General features: G+C 39.3%; 1 protein-coding gene across 2 annotated transcripts in view; it reads right to left on the bottom strand.

The window, feature by feature from the left end:
- The window catches only part of pard3ab (par-3 family cell polarity regulator alpha, b), an 85,326-nt gene that overhangs the window by 33,160 nt on the left and 35,665 nt on the right, over window positions 1-16,501 (bottom strand). For both annotated transcript variants that reach the window (XM_082173449.1, XM_082173450.1), the window contains exons 6-17: window positions 15,211-15,290; window positions 14,242-14,325; window positions 13,408-13,533; window positions 11,974-12,368; window positions 10,046-10,185; window positions 9,826-9,954; window positions 9,197-9,232; window positions 7,230-7,418; window positions 6,292-6,462; window positions 5,378-5,528; window positions 1,679-1,862; window positions 1,303-1,445 (exon numbers count right to left, since the gene is read on the bottom strand). In XM_082173449.1, coding sequence (XP_082029575.1) covers window positions 1,303-1,445; window positions 1,679-1,862; window positions 5,378-5,528; window positions 6,292-6,462; window positions 7,230-7,418; window positions 9,197-9,232; window positions 9,826-9,954; window positions 10,046-10,185; window positions 11,974-12,368; window positions 13,408-13,533; window positions 14,242-14,325; window positions 15,211-15,290 — 1,828 coding nt within the window. The remainder of the gene's footprint in view (window positions 1-1,302; window positions 1,446-1,678; window positions 1,863-5,377; window positions 5,529-6,291; window positions 6,463-7,229; window positions 7,419-9,196; window positions 9,233-9,825; window positions 9,955-10,045; window positions 10,186-11,973; window positions 12,369-13,407; window positions 13,534-14,241; window positions 14,326-15,210; window positions 15,291-16,501) is intronic.

Raw genomic sequence — 16,501 nt, 5'->3', positions numbered from 1 at the left:
GAGGAAAGTAACTTGAGCAAATGGATTGGATTTCAGGGTGGGATTTTATCTACTGGGACTGACCTTTAGAGTATCTAGGTCCAAGCAAGGTGTTTGGGACTGATCTTTAGATAAGGCAAGTATGTCAAACCTCTTGTCTTTGGGACTGACCTTTAGAGTATCTAGGTCCAATCAATGTGTTTGAGATTGACCTTTGGAGTATTTAGGTCCAAGCACTGTATTGGGAGTTGGGACAGACCCTTAGAGTATATAGGTCTAAGTAATGTGCTTTGAGTTGATCCTTAGAGTATTTAAGTCCAATCGCTGCTTTAAGGACTGATGTTTAAAGTATTTAGGTCCCATTACTGTTTTTGAGATTGACCTTTAGAGTTTTTAGGTCCTAGAACACTGTAATCTGTAGAGTATCTAGGTCCAATCACTGCATTTGGGACTGACCTTCGCGATATTTATGTCATATTACTGTTTTTGAGATCGACCTTTAGAGTTTTTATGTCCAAAAACTGTGTTTGGGACTAATCTGTACACTAGAGTATCTAGGTCCACCAATTACTGTGTTTGGGACTGATCTTTAGAGCAGGGGTATTCAATTAAAGATGCAAACGGTCCGGTCTCTTATTTCCTTCCCAGCGGAGGTCCGGACAATACTTTTTTGGAACAGTTATACATTTAAATCGGGCCAGCCATAGTACTTTGTAAAAGAAAAAATCCTAACATTCAAAATAAGTAGCCGATCTATTTTTCTGCTCACTGTGTTTCTGCTACTTTTGTTGAAATAGCCGCGTCAACTGCAGCTCTTAATGCTGTGCTAAACGTCTTTAGAGAGAGAGAGAGAGAGAGAGAGAGAGAGAGAGAGAGAGAGAGAGAGAGAGAAAGCGCACAGAAAGTGCTTGAATGAATTGTGTTTGGCTCCAGATAAATATATTGGAGGATGTAGCTCTGAAAGATCATTACTGTAAACGACCCTGAGCGCTTGTGGTGTGAACTGCTCCATGTTTTTATGGACTGCTCACTTTAAACTGTAGAAACGGTAAAATGGCACAATGTCTCAAGGATGGAACCAAGTTGGGGTCCGGACCACGGTCCGCCATTTGAATACCACTGCTTTAGAGTGTCCCGGTCCAATCACAGTTTCAAACTGATCTTTAGCACTGTGCTTTAGGGTTGATGTTTAGAGTAGCTAAGACCAAGCACTGTGTTTTCAAATTGATGTTTAGAGTAGCTAAGACCAAGCACTGTGTTTTCAAATTGATGTTTAGAGTATCTAGGACCAAGCACTGCATTTAAGATTGATCTTTAGACTACCTAGGTCCATGCTCTTGGACTTGCGGGTCTTGACGATGTCGAGTTGGCCTGCGTCTCCATACTGCTTGGTGCGTTTCTCAGACATGCTTTGCCTGCCAAAGCCTTCCCTCTGAAACACCCCCTCATCTTTAGCACTGGAAGAGCTGAGGAAGGGATCGAGAAAGAGAGAGACATTAAATCACAGCACAGTGTCCAGCCCTTGGCCCTGCTCTAATAACAGAGGCTCCTTTGACAAACAAAGGAAAGGCCATGGACTCAATTACAGCAGGAAGATCGTCAGAAGAGTCGGACAGTTGATGCTCAAAATAGAAACAAAGACAATAGATACTTCAATAAATAAATTGCAATACTTTCTAAACTGTCCACTTTTATTTACCTGTCGGGAAGCTCTTGGTCCCAGGGTGGCGGCGGTGGTGTCTCCACAGCGAAACCCATGTCATCGTGTGAACTGGATGATGATTGGTCAGACAGCTGGGTGGGGAGAACACGTGGCCTGTCGTCTTCAATTATGACCGTGTCATCCTGAGGCATGTTCACTGTCGGTGAGAGCTGATAATGATCTATAATGAGAGATAAGAGCAGGAAGGGGTGTAGGGACAATCAAATTATGTTATTATTATAAAGTAATCAAGTAATTCAGCTAATCCCAATCATGGTGGGGGTTTCATGATGAGCAGATGGTAAAAATAAAGATAACAAAAAAAGTGTAAGTTATAATTTATGCAAAAATAAATCAACTAATTCTGAGCAAAGCAGGTCAAAGTCACAGAGAATCAAGAGCAACAATGAATAATTTCTGTTGTACCCTGCACGTAGTGAGATGTACAAATGAAAGACTTTTAAATGCAATGCAGGCTGGGTTTTGACTGCTTTTTCTATATTTGTTTGTGCAGAAACCTTTTGCTTTTTGATTAAATACAGATAGAAAGTATGCATTTTAGACATGGGAAATAGTTCTGTTAGCTTGTTTTTAATCTGTTTGGAAATTTCCCACCCTAGTCTAAAATAAAGCCCATGAGAAACACTTTGCTTGTTCAGTATACTTTGATAAGTGAAACCGCGTGGGATGTAAACGATCACACAATGCACTACGGTTGGGAACAAAGTGCTTTCTTAAAAAAATAATGGAAACAAATGATTCTCTTCATGCCATTTAGCTTGATAATTGTTCATGAGTATCTTTTTCCACTAAACAATGTACTCGAGATATCGTACATGAGATATCCAAGCAAAACACACACCAGTATGTGCCTTTCCTGGGAATCAAACTCATGACCTTGGCATTAAGATCATCCGGCTCTACCAATCTACTTGCATCACTTTTTTCAGCGGCCTTGGTTCCAGAAGTACTTCTACCATTTATTTTCCCAATAGGGACTTTCGTTAAAGTTTTCGTTAAAGCGCTATAAGCCATAAACCAAACCACAACATTATTTTTATTTTTTTTGAAAATTGTCTTTTTGTCCAAGGTTAAAGACAGTGTAACTAATTAACATTCCCTAACATTATTTATGACAATCAAATTAAAAATGACAGAGAAATAAAACTATTGATTTAAAAATGTTGATTGTGTAATGTATACATATTTGTAAAATATGCATATACAGCATATACAAATATTTAAGGTGTTAAAGAGTGTAGTAACTCCATTATGTCATTTGCAGTGATTCATGGGAGTGGGCGGTCACTAAAGATTTATTTGGGGCACAATTTGTTTGCTGTGATTCTCTGATTGGGGGACATTTCTTAGCAGAATCATGGCTATAGTAGTTTTTCACCAATAATTCTTCTGTTAAACATGATTATTTAAAAAATAAGTTGTACACAAACTTTAAACATAAAAATATGTAAAAAAAAAAAATACTTCAACAAAAGCACCTACCACCGATTAACAACCCAGTTGCTCACAGTAGGTCTGTCTTTAAAGGTTTACAAGTTATCACTAAAATAAATTCCCCATGGAGAAAATGAAAAGGACTTTTACTTTCGAAAGCCAACAATATCCACTATACCCCTCCACCAAACAAACGTCTCATAATAAGCCAAGTCATCCAAAAAACAATTCAAATTTTCATAACATTTGTATAAGAGACATTAACCTGCTGTCTGTTTATACATAACCTCACCTGTGCAGATGCACACCCAGTCAGCACACAAACTACAACATCCTCCTCCTATTATTGACACACATCTTCTGGGGAGTGTTTGAAAACAGGTCTATAGATAGACAGTCACATTCTGATAGAAGTGAGTCTGTATCTCTCTGCAGGAGCCTTCGAGTAGAGCGAGCTAATGAAAGCCTGTCTGTGTGAGTGTAAATGTATGGTATGGTATGGTATGAGCATGACTCTGCATATATATGGTGAATGGAAAAGCATATGCACTTCTGTATGTGGCACCCTGCTACTGTCATTTCCCATGAGTGGATTCAGTTGATGACAGGCGGGATAACAGCTCCGGCTGGGCGCTCTCTCTCTCTCTCTCTCACACAGAGAGCTCTCAGTGAACCTCCACAGCTCTGCATCTGTTTGTCCAGGGTAACACTCATATGTTTTCTGTTAGACCACATGTTTCTTACACACTGCAGCCCAGAGATGCCAGTTCTTCTTCTGAAACCTGATGCTGCGTTCAAATGTGATCGTAGAGAGCATCTGGTGATGGTTAACTTGCAAAATAATGCAAATAATTACTTTCCTGAAAAAAATATTAACGATGCATTCCCCAAACCCAATGTGCTTTAGTTGATCTGAAGACCATAATATCTGTACTTTATGTGTGTAATTTTAATAAAATGAGATTCAAGACTAATATATAATATATATATATATATATATATATATATATATATATATATATACACATATGCATATATACATACATACATACATGCATACATATACATATATATATATATAAATAAATAAAGGAAAAGGTTTTATGTATTTGAGGAAAAGTGTCAGTCTAGCATCTGTTGCTGACTCATAGTCTATACTGTCTCAAATTGCCTGTGCTTAGCACTTAGTCTTTAATAAAATGAGATTTTGGCCAAATGACAGAAAAAAACTGAGCGCCCACATAGCTACAGTAAACTTTATAGCCTGTAAGTTGATGAAAACAATGCCATGCACTTACTGCCTCAGATGCAGCCGTTCTAATGACGGACAAAAACGTGCATGTCATAAGTTCTCTCATTTTGGTAAAATGTTATTAATGACACATGCAAGTATATATAGTATATCAACTATACTGCCAAAAGTTTTGGGACGTCTGCCTTCACATGCAGATAAACTTTAATGACATCCCATTCTTAATCCGTAGGGTTTAATATGGAGTTGGCCCACCCTTTGAAGCTATAACAGCTTCAACTCTTCTGGGAAGTTTTCCACAAGGTTTAGGAGTGTGTTTATGGGAATTTTTGACCATTCTTCTAGAAGCGCATTTGTGAGGTCAGGCACTGATGTTGGACGAGAAGGCCCGGCTCGCAGTCTCCGCTCTAATTCATCCCAAAGGTGTTCTATCGGGTTGAGGTCAGGACTCTGTGCAGGGCAGTCAAGTTCCTCCACACCAAACTCGCTCGTCCATATCATTATGGACCTTGCTTTGTGCGCTGGTGTGCAGTCATGTTGGAACAGGACGGGACCATCCCCAAACTGTTCCCACAAAGTTGGGAACATGAAATTGTCCAAAATGTCTTAATATGCTGAAGCATTAAGATTTCCTTTCACTGGAACTAAGGGGCCAAGCCCAACCCCTGAAAAGCAACCCCACACCATAACCCCCCCTCCACCAAACTTTACACATGGCACAACGCAGTCAGGCAAGTACCGTTCTTCTGGCAACCACCAAACCCAAACTCGTCCATTGGACTGCCAGACAAAGAAGCGTGATTCGTCACTCCAGAGAACACGTCTCCACTGCAGAAAGTTGGCTACTATATATGGTTACTAAATATGTAAGTCTTTTGAAATAAATAAACGTTTACAAAAAAATTATATTTAGACATTTTAGAGAGGTTCGGGGCACTTTTTAGCTGGTCAGAAATTACACACTTTAAATTTTAAGTGTTATAACTCACTCATTTTTCGGTTATTTGTGCTGGCTTGCGGCCTCAGGTTGTCATCAAGCCCCTCGATTCCGTATAGCGAGTGTGAGATCCGTCGCTCGTGGTCATCAGGGGACGGGCTCAGGGTCCGCTCTAACCCCCGGGGACTGTATCGGCTCTCACCCTGACAGAATCCAAAAGAGCATGAGGAACATCATGATTCAATTAAAGCACACAACCTATATCATAGATTTATCTTCTCAGAGATGTAATTAACTACTGTGGTTTGTGTTGTGGTGACAGAGCGGTCAGAATCAGCTCTGCTGGACTCAAGACTCCTGTCTTGTTCAGACACAGACACTAGACACTTGACACAATGGGAAAATCTTGTGCATTTATGATTCTGCTCTGGGTAAGACAATTACCATCAGCCGACACAATTTATAACAGCCCAGTGACAGAAAACAGCAAGAGACCATCATAGTTTCCCCTTCAGAATTACAGAAAATACATCTAGAAGGTCCTTGTGGACAAACTTGAGAAATGCAGTGACCTGATTACCTGCTCTTTAAACGGATCAGGCGTTCTCTGGAGAAAAAGAAAACAGCATGCAGACAACCTTAATGTGTGTGTGTGTGTGTGTGTGTGTGTGTGCGCTGAAGTAGAGATGCCCTGAAACTGTGTCTGTTTCTAAATTCAAGGCAAAACTGGAGGATTTCAAATGTGAGCCATGACAAAATACGATCAACAGAAAGAGAGACATCTGAGATGCAGTGAGATTTATATTCTGAACCAGGTCAAGTTGAAAATATTTATTAACATTTTATTTCAACTAATGAATGTCATTTACATAAGTAATACATTAAGCACTATTCACACATTGACATTCGCATGAACAATGATCAAAGCTTTCAGGAACTCCTCAGCTTGACTCTTCTTCTCTTTACCTCGAGGCGTTTGTTGATTCTTCTTGCCACGATCAGCTGAATCATCCCTCGCTTGTTGCCCTCCGTTGACATGGACTTGCGCAGCGTTTCCATGGCGTCCTGGTTTGTCTTCCCTAACAACGACTCCCCATTGACTGCGATTAGCTGATCGTTGACTCGCAGCCTTCCGTCCTACACCAGAGAATGAGATTATGAAGACCATTCATACATTTAAAATGTAGACTGAGCTACTAATAACAAGTAAGACAATGAACACTAACAAGTAAACACTTTATATAACAATATTCAAAAACATTAATAAAATATATACGCTACTGTTCAAAAGATCGAGGTCGGCAAATTTTATTGCATTAATTTGATCAAAAGCGAGAGTGAAGACATTACAAAAGAATCTTATTTTAAATAAATATTGTTCTTTTGAACTCTATTCAAGGAATCATGAAAAAAATTATAAATTTCCATTTCCACTAAAATATTAAACAGCATAACTGTTTTCAACACTGATAATAATACATGTGTCTTGAGCACCAAATCAGCATATTAGAATGATTTATGAATTATGATGTGACACTGAAGACTGGAGTAATGATGCTGAAAATGTTGCTCTGTCATCACAGGAATAAATTACATTTTAAAATATATTAAAAAAGAAAATGGATATTTTAAATTGTAATAATATTTTACAATATTACTGGTTTTACAGCATTTTTGACCAAATGCCTTGGTGACCATAAGATACTTGCTTCAAAAACAGACCCCAAACTTAAGAACTTAAGTGCTTTTTCATGATGGAAAATAATAATATACAAATATATCATATTAAAAATATTATATAAAATAAATCATTAAAAAATGGATCATTAACCGCAAGGATCATGAAAAAAGCAGATTTCGACTGGATCTGCTAAAAAAACAAACATATTGTGTATACATCTAACCTTACATGCTGCTCCTCCATTGATAATAGACTTGACGAAGATGCCCAGGTCAGCGTGGCTCTCCTTTGACCTGTTACCCTTGACACTGACTCCTAATCCCGCCGAGCCAGAATCACTCAGAGGCACTTCCAATGTCAGGAACTCCCGCGTCCCGTCTGGGGTTAAGACCAGCTCCTCCTCTTCTACCTTCTACAGAGAGAGAGAGTGAAAGAGACACACAACTGTAATTGTCATCTGTAGTTTTGAAGATGAAACAGCCATTTAAAAGCAATGATTACGGTCTTAGGTCAAAAACTGGGGAACAAGGACAGCCTGGAGAGAAAGGTTCATTGGAAAAAACATAAATATCTTCATTTTAAGACACTACCATGGTTTGTGGACTCTGGGGTCGATCACACACTACAAATCCGTTGTCCTGAGATTATTTTAAGACATTTTCTCACCCTCAGGTCATTCCGAACCCATTTCTTTCCTCCGTGGAAGACAAAAGGGGAAATCATCAGGAAGCCTCATTGGAAAAGAGTCACCAGTACAATTTTTCTAAATATTCATTTTGTGTCTCACAGAAGAATATTCCTTTTGTGTCTCACATAAAGCAAACTAAATAATGACATTGGCTGAATAGTCATTTTTGAACGAATTATCCATTTAAAACCTGACAGGATAGCAAGTTTCTGTTTGCAGTGTGCAACAGACTTTAATAAACACCATGAATCTCTGCACTAGTAGTTTTTGATTTAAGTCATTCTCCTGTCCATTACCGTCGCTGACATGCACAGCTGCTACTTTCACCTGCATTTGAAGGAAATTCAGCATATGTAAATGAGGCGGGGAGGAAAGCCTTTGTGAGAAATGATGCCTGCCAAACCTCTGCTCTCTGATTCAGACACATAGATAATAAACCCATTACGTCTGATGCTCTCCTGACCTCTCCAGTGACTCCCTCATGTTAGCGTCTGCCAGTGTGTGAGTGTATGTGTGGGAGAGAGAGAGCGAGAGAGAGAGATGTGACGGTTTTAAAAAACCATCTACTGAGTGACTGCTCTAGAAAGTCTATCTTTATTGAGCTTTATTTACCTTTACTTTAATGTAACAACCTCTGACACACACACACACACACACACACACATACACACACACACACACACACTTGTGTTCAGAAGGTAATGGATGGCTTTCATTTAGTTCTCTCCTGCTCTCTGGACCGGCACTGCTAAAGCAGATCTTATCAGCCTTGAGGGGTTAATGCACAAACAGCGGCGAGTGACAGAAAGAGAAAAACAGACAAAAAGGAGAGAGAGGGGCAGGATGAGCTTTCACACTGACAGTGTTTTTCTGAAGCGAAACAGCTGCGGCTCTATACAGACAAAATGTGATTTGAATTTAAGGTGCACAATAATAATAATCACATAACCAAAAAAAAAAAAAAAGAAAAAAAAGATGCTTATAAATCAATCAAAAATACTTCACTGAGGAGATCACAGCATGATCTGTCTATTAATAAACCAGAGAGACAGACAGAGATACATAGAGAGAAAGTGAGTCAGAGTAAAGAGATAGTTCACCAATACATTTTTGAAAATTAAATAATTTAGTCACCTTTTTGGAATCAAAATTAGTAATCGATAAGAATCAGAATTGATAAATAGAATTGGAATCGTTATAATTTAAACGATACCCAACCCTAATGGTGGAAAAAAACTGTGTGTGAAAGGATAAAGTCATGAGTTTTGGAACAACATGAGAGTGAGTACATGAATTTTCAATTTTGGTTGATATATCCTTTAAAGAAAGTGCGCTGGACTGAATCAGGAGTGTTAAAGAGCCTCAGAGACACATGTATGTACCTTAGTGACAACAACTGCACTGAACCTCTCTGTTAACAGTTCCAACATAAGTGAAAAACCTCGCCATGTACAGATGTAGAGAAGTGTGAGTGTGTGTGAAGATGCTTGTGCAGTTCTTACCCATTCTCTTGTGTTCTGCATCGCTGGTTCTGTGTTCTAAAGAGAGCGAGGGAGGAGAGGACTATGGTAAAACTGCAACTGAAAACCCATGAATGCTTAGAAACAAACACATGCACACATTGCAACCAAAGATGGGTCTTTAAAGATCACTCAAACTGGGGTTAATATCAGAGGGTGAATTCAGTTAAATTGGCTTTTTTCCTTTAATATGAACGTGAAAAGTGACCCAATTTACCTGAATTGACCCTTCTAAAACTAAGATGGAAAACAACGTAGATGTTTTCAAATCAGTAGTAAAATTATATGTAATGTTTAACAGAAACTAAACACTGAAAAGGAAAAAGCTAAAACTGCAAATAGTGGTTGAAAATCAACTGAAAAAATAAAAATAGTCCTCCTTATAGGGTTTTCACTGAAATGCAAATAGAAATGGTGTGTGAAGAAAATTTGAAATTGCTAACATTTTATAACCTTGACTCTAACAGTACTTGTGAAAGAAGTGCAGTGAGCCTCAGTTATATGTCGGAGATGCTGTGCGATAGTGATGGACAGTTTTGTGAGGACATTAGCAGGAGGATTTCACACATCTCATAACTGTCACTCAAACACACACAGAGACAGATCCTCACCATCTCTCTGGGTAGAAAGGAGTCTTCCTGTCTCAGTACCAGAAGACTCACAGTGCCGCCCATGGGAGTCGCCCTCAACAGAGAAACCACCTCCTCCTGACAACGCCCATTAAGATCCACCCCATTGACCTGTGCCAACCACAAAATCATTTGATAAGTCATTCTATATTCAGACTTTTTTATTCATTTATGAAACTCATTTTATTAATATATTCTTCACCTCTAGCAATCTATCGCCTGCTTTCAGTCGCCCGTCCTGTATGGCAGCGCCTCTTGGCAGAATGTTCTTCACGTAAATAGGGGCGGAGCCTCCAAGAGGGACGTCTCTTGATGTGATGCTGAACCCGAGACCTTCAGGCCCTGTCAGACACAGAGAACACAGTTGAAAGACAACCAAAACCTAAGGACATATACAACTATCCATTTCATTCAGAGAAACAAGCGGTTGTAAGATTATAGCCCTATTAAATGGCATTTATGGTCATGCACAGAACCAATGCAGTATAACACAAGCTTACTGGTTTGGTGTCACTTTCTGGTAAGGCAACAACAACAATAATTATAAAAATAAGAATAATAATGGAAATAACAACAATAATGTTTTTTTTTTTAAAGAAATAAACAAAAAATAAATGATAAAAGTATATTAAAAAACAAAACAAAAAATCAAAAATAATGATTGTAATAATAAAGAAAATTTTGTCGCAAAAAAAGAAAAAGTCATGCCGTCCGTGAGGACATTTATGTCGGGTTCTTGTGGTAAGTACAGTATGTCAGGCAGGAAATCCATCATCCATCGACCTTAAATATGGCTTATCATTTGAAACATGTAGGCGGTGGCAACTTTACTTGGCCGCTCGCTCTAATGTTAACCTAGATAAATGTATCCAAGTGTTTGAGCAGATTGTGGAAGCTAAAGCATAGCATGCTTTTTACTGCATGACATTGAGGCGCTGGTCCGATCACTCGCATTTTTTCCCAGATAACAGCAAAAACAACTTAAAATACTGTAATTTTTGGCCATACAGATTTACATTTGAAACTATAAACTCTCTACTTTTACATGTGTCTTGCATTTGCATGCATTTATTTCACTCTCTAGTTTTTATCCACCCCATTTTTTGAGTCTGCTTTCTGTGTCAGATTTCTGTCTGTCTGCGTGTGAGCAACATCAGATGCTTGCGGCTAATAGAAAAAATTGAGCTACAGCCTGTTGATGGAGACTACAAGGCTGGAACAGAAGCAACCTGGACTATAGGAGGTCTGAATAGCAACACAAGATCGTGACCTATTGACCCTACAGCAAGGGCTATATCTTCCAAGGTTCAGAAATTGGAACCTGTGTGAGACGGCTGAGCTAAGACCATCTGAGCATGAGAGAGAGAGAGAGAGAGAGAGAGAGAGAGAGAGAGAGAGAGAGAGAGAGAGAGAGAGAGAGAGAGAGAGAGAGAGGCCCCCACAGGTAGAGTTCAGTCACACTTTACACAAAGAACACTGCAAGATTTCCGGTGTGTGTGACTTGGGTCCAATAAAACACTGAGAGAATCAGACAGCCATATGGAAACACATCACACTGACACGAGGCGCTGCCTAGCAACGCTCCCTGCACCGCTGTTCCGTAACCCCGCCGCCACCCCATGCACCCGCTGGGCCACCTGTCCACACACAGGTGCCAAGACTTGTGCCAACTGTTGTCAATCATTTCACATCCCACACCTTTATAGCAGGGACACACACACACACAGGAAGGAGCTGTTGGCAGATAACAGAGCAACATTCTCCCAGTTGAGCAGACTCTGCAGGATGGCAAAAATATGCTCAAGAATCCAGGGCATAAACCATATTTTAAAACAACATAATTTAGTAATACATGAAAAATAAAAACTAACTTGCAATAAAATATATATAATTCATTGGGATTTTCCAAGATAATTTAGTACAATTAATTATATAAAAAAAATGTCAATAAAAAATGTTAATGCCTATTTAATGATTTAATTGTCTCAAGCAATAATAAAAAACTGTATCAATCATTTTCATTTTGAGTATCTTTTCAGTAAATATTAATTTATGCAGTCAATTTGATTAAATACTAGTATAACAGTTTTGTTTATCAAGTGACAGACAACTTGAAGTTTTTACTGATACCTTTTCTAAGCTGGATTCCGAGCTTCCGCCCAACCTTCTTAGTGAAGCCGGATGTAGGGGCGGGGCTTAAGCCTCTTTGGGGAGACGAGGCATGACCTGATGGAGGTTTCCCTGATGAACCAACAGAATGATGAGGGGGAGAGCTAGTGTCCAAATGGTTAATGGGTGGGTGTGGCCTGTGCTGTGCCAGTCGGTGAGCGGCATGATCCAGTCCGGCATTGTCGACCAGATCATTGGCGAGGGAATCTGGGCTGAAACGTCCAGACAGGTCAATGTTCGCTCTGGGGTTGTTCTCATTATGGGATATCTGCTCATACTGGGATCTCATGGGGGATGGAACCACGTGGAACAGGATGACGGGAGAACGCATTGCCTGACGAAACATGTTCTGAGCTCTGAAAACATACAAAAACACAAACATTTAGGTTAAGGAATACCTTAGAATAAATTTTCTGAATTAAATGAAACTTGTGTAATTGTACATTTATGTGTGAGTGGATGGGTTTTAATGCAACACCATTCAGACATACAGCTAAACAGAAAATATAGGAGGCTCATTTAAAGGGATAGTTAACCCTAAATGAAAACTCTGTCATCATTTACTCACCCTCAAGTTGTTCCAAACCTCTATGAATTTCTTTCTTCTGCTGAACACAAAAGAAGAAGAATATGGATAAACAAACAGTTAATGGGCCCCATTGACTTCCATAGTATGGAAAACAAATAATACTATGGAAGTCAATGGGGCCCATCAACTGTTTGGTTACCGACATTCTTTAAAATATCTTCTTTTGTGTTCAGCAGAAGATAGAAATTCATACAGGTTTGGAACAACTTGAGGATGAGTAAATTTGGTGAACTATCCCTTTAACATCAGAGAAAAGGAGACACAATGGATGGTATGGAAGGTTGGATGGATGAATAAAGGAACAGATGGATTAATGGATAGATGGATGGATGAACAGATGAGGATGGACAGATAGATGGATGGATGATGGATGGGTGGATGGATGGATGAACGGATAAATATGAGGATGATGAATAAAGAGATAGATGGATGGACAGATGGATGAACAAATAAAGAGATGAATGGATAAACAAATAAAGAGATGGATGGATGGATGGATGGATGAATGAACAATAAAAAGATGGATGGATAGACAAATATATGAAAGGAAAGATGAATGAACGGATGGATGGAGCGATGGATGCAAATGAATGAATGAACAGATGGATGAATGCATGGATAGAGGGGTCAAAGGATGGAGGGAAAGAAGGAATGAAGTAGTAAGTAGAAAATCATCTGTGGTTTTGACTGACCACAATCAGATGATTAATCAATAATAGCGGCTGGCCAACAGAGTTGAAGAGAAAGAGTAAGGAGTTAAAGTGACAAACAAGCACTCTGTACACATATCAGAGTTCAGGTCTTACTGCTCAAAGCGGACATTCCGCAGGTCTCCGTTGTTGATCCGAACGATGCAGTCATTCTCCTGAAACAAACCTTGGATATCAGCCTTTCCTCCACGCTCCAATCGCTTCACCAGCAGACCCAACGTCCTGCAGCACACACACACACACACACACACACATTTGATCTATGCCTGGGAGCCAGAAATTTATTATTCATTTAGTCATAAGCGTCATCCATTTGAAATGAAACATTAATTTGATTGATATCGAATTGAAAGAACTTGAAACTAATGCAGCATCATAAAGCACTTCTGAACGAAAGCTAATTCCTCAAGATAAATAACGCTCTTCATCTTTTTAACTCTGTGTTCTGTTGCTGCAGCTCGCCGCCTGAAGATAGAAGCAGATCACAGAGATATGAAGCGGCTTTTAGCTAGATTAGTTTGCCTTTTGACCGCTCACATACAGATGCTGTTTAGATACTCCATCTCGTCTGGACAGATTATTATGGACTCTCTGCAGGGGATTCAATGACTCTTTAGAATCACCTCAAATCAAACAAGGATCACTCAGAACACATACAAGGTGAATTTAGGTGATGCAGAAGGAAGACTTTAAAGTGAACTAAAGCAGAGCTCTTGGTGGGTTAAATGAATATTAAATGTATTAATATAATATTCCGTATGCAAACTATATTATCAGTTCAGGCAAACATACACTGACTGGTTTATTGAGTGCTGGCCACCATGAACAAGCTTTATGTTCAGTTGTTGAGTTTCATCAGCAAAAAAATATTATTTTATTTTTACTTTTGGCCCTTTTATTGATATAACATTGGGCTTTGGTGACTGTTACCTGCGGTCTCGTCCGCTGAAGGGCACCACGTGGATGCCGAGTGGACCTCCGTCATTGGACACTTCCACCAATTTCACGATATCACTGAAGGACCAAGGCAAAAAAGAAAAGAAACCGTCACACTCAGAGTAAATAAGCATACAGTTCCACATAAAGATCCATGGGGGCGGAGTCACAACATGCAAACAGAACAAATGCTCTGATTTGCTGAGATTCAGCCGTCACACAAACTACACTCTTGCATCTATATAGACATTGTAAATGATGTTCATGCATCTATATAGACCATAAATGTCAAAATATGTCCTAAAATGTGAGCTAGCATTTTAGTCATTATCTTTATCAAGAGCCCCTTTCACACAGCAATCCTGGTAAATTACCGTAAAATTACCTGAACGACTTTTCCGGTAAACACACAAATGTGCGGTTCACAAATGCAACGGCGGAGTCTTTTTAACAGTAAGATATCACCAGACCTTGTAGATGCTCATACAACTGATCCTGTTCTTTGTTCACACACTGCGTCATACCAGTAATTTACTGGTAATGTTACTACTTATCATGCAGGGAAATGCAGCCAGAACTGATTACCAGTATTTCCTGTTCACGCATGATCTCTTAACGGTAACTTACCAGAAAAGACTATGTATGAAATGGTTCTAAAGATTCACACCAAAACTCTTTCATTTTGGCATCAATGTCATCATATCTAGAAAGTGTCACACAGAACTGTGAAAGACTCGACTGAGAATATAGATGACAGTTTATAAGAGATTCATCCAAAACATTTCAATCTGATCTCAGTGTTTAGAAAAAAAAACTGTCATCTTTTACAATAAAACTCAAGAGCTGAAATGTTTCATTACCTGCAAATCAAACTGACAGCATGAAGGAGAGATTCACATAAAATAAGAGATAACATCACTGTTGCTGTCAGTCAGCGAACGCATGTGTGTGTGTGACACTTACTCCAACGATCTCACTCCCATGTGTTCCAAACATGTATCTGCACGTCCGACAGGCTCTATCCTACCGTTCTCCTCCTCATCCTGCAACAAGAAGAAAACTGTTTTACCCACAATGCATTGCACTCAACAAAACCCCATCCAGCAGTACATTTGACATGATATCAATGAAGAACATGTATATATGACATGACCTGGGTGAAGACTTCAACTGGAAGCTCTGAAGTTCTTCTTTTTCGAAACAGTTTGAAGGAATTCATCCTCTGTTCATACATGAGATGTTTCACCTGATACACTACGATCAGGTGAGAGGTACACAAGAGCTCATGCTCACTACGGTCACTTGATTATCCGAGTAGTGCCAGACTACCAGTGACACACACACACACACACACACACACACACACACACGTACACACACTCTCATTAAAGTTTCAGTAACCAACAGGTCCATGTTCTGCTGCCATGGCACCAATTATATGTTCTCTCACACACACACTTTCAATGTCTTTGAAGGTAGTTTTCATACAATCGAACTATTTTAGACCTTATACTGTCATACAATCTGTAATTAAAGAAGAAAAACAACACACACACGTAACTCTAAGTCCAAACACAACACTGGGCCTGAGACAGTTACATGAATTATTCAGCTCAAGGGAACAGTGGCAGTGAACAAAAAGGAAGGAGAGAAAAAACCAAAAGAAAAACGAAAGAAAAAAAAAGGACAAAGATTTAAAGCGCCGTTTCTGAAGAGAGTGCATGTGCATACGTGCTCTAGTGCGTAAAAAGAAGCCTATGACTGAATCTGGAAATAAATGCGTATTAGTCCTCAGATGCCATGTCCGAAATTTATAGCAAAAAATCGGCCATTAATTCGATCTCAAATAGATAAATTAATATTCGTTTTTACTCCACCACCTCCGTGACATCATTAACCGACGTGGTTGAACGTTCATTGAGTCACATCGCTGAACGGGAAACACAGCCCTGATTCGCCCCATGTTGTTTCACTGTTACATTGGTGGTTTATCTAGGGCAGTTGGTCAATCACTCTTTTCCTCCGGGAACAAGGGTTTTCAAAAGTGTAATACAGAGAAAAAACACAATGGAAGGAAGTGGAGAAAATAGCTTTGATACACAATACACCCTCTACGGCAGACATAACCATCACGTTTTATATAACAGCTGTCTGATATGACAAAAGAGTGTGTGTGTTTGACAGCATAACTGTATTAGACCGGCACCGCAGACCCTCTGACAACATTCAACATGCTTGAAATTATCAGATTCGG

Source organism: Leuciscus leuciscus, assembly GCF_965113295.1.
Source record: "Leuciscus leuciscus genome assembly, chromosome: 6".
Classification (NCBI taxonomy): Eukaryota; Metazoa; Chordata; class Actinopteri; order Cypriniformes; family Leuciscidae; genus Leuciscus; species Leuciscus leuciscus.
This window is presented reverse-complemented; position numbering and strand designations above follow the sequence as displayed.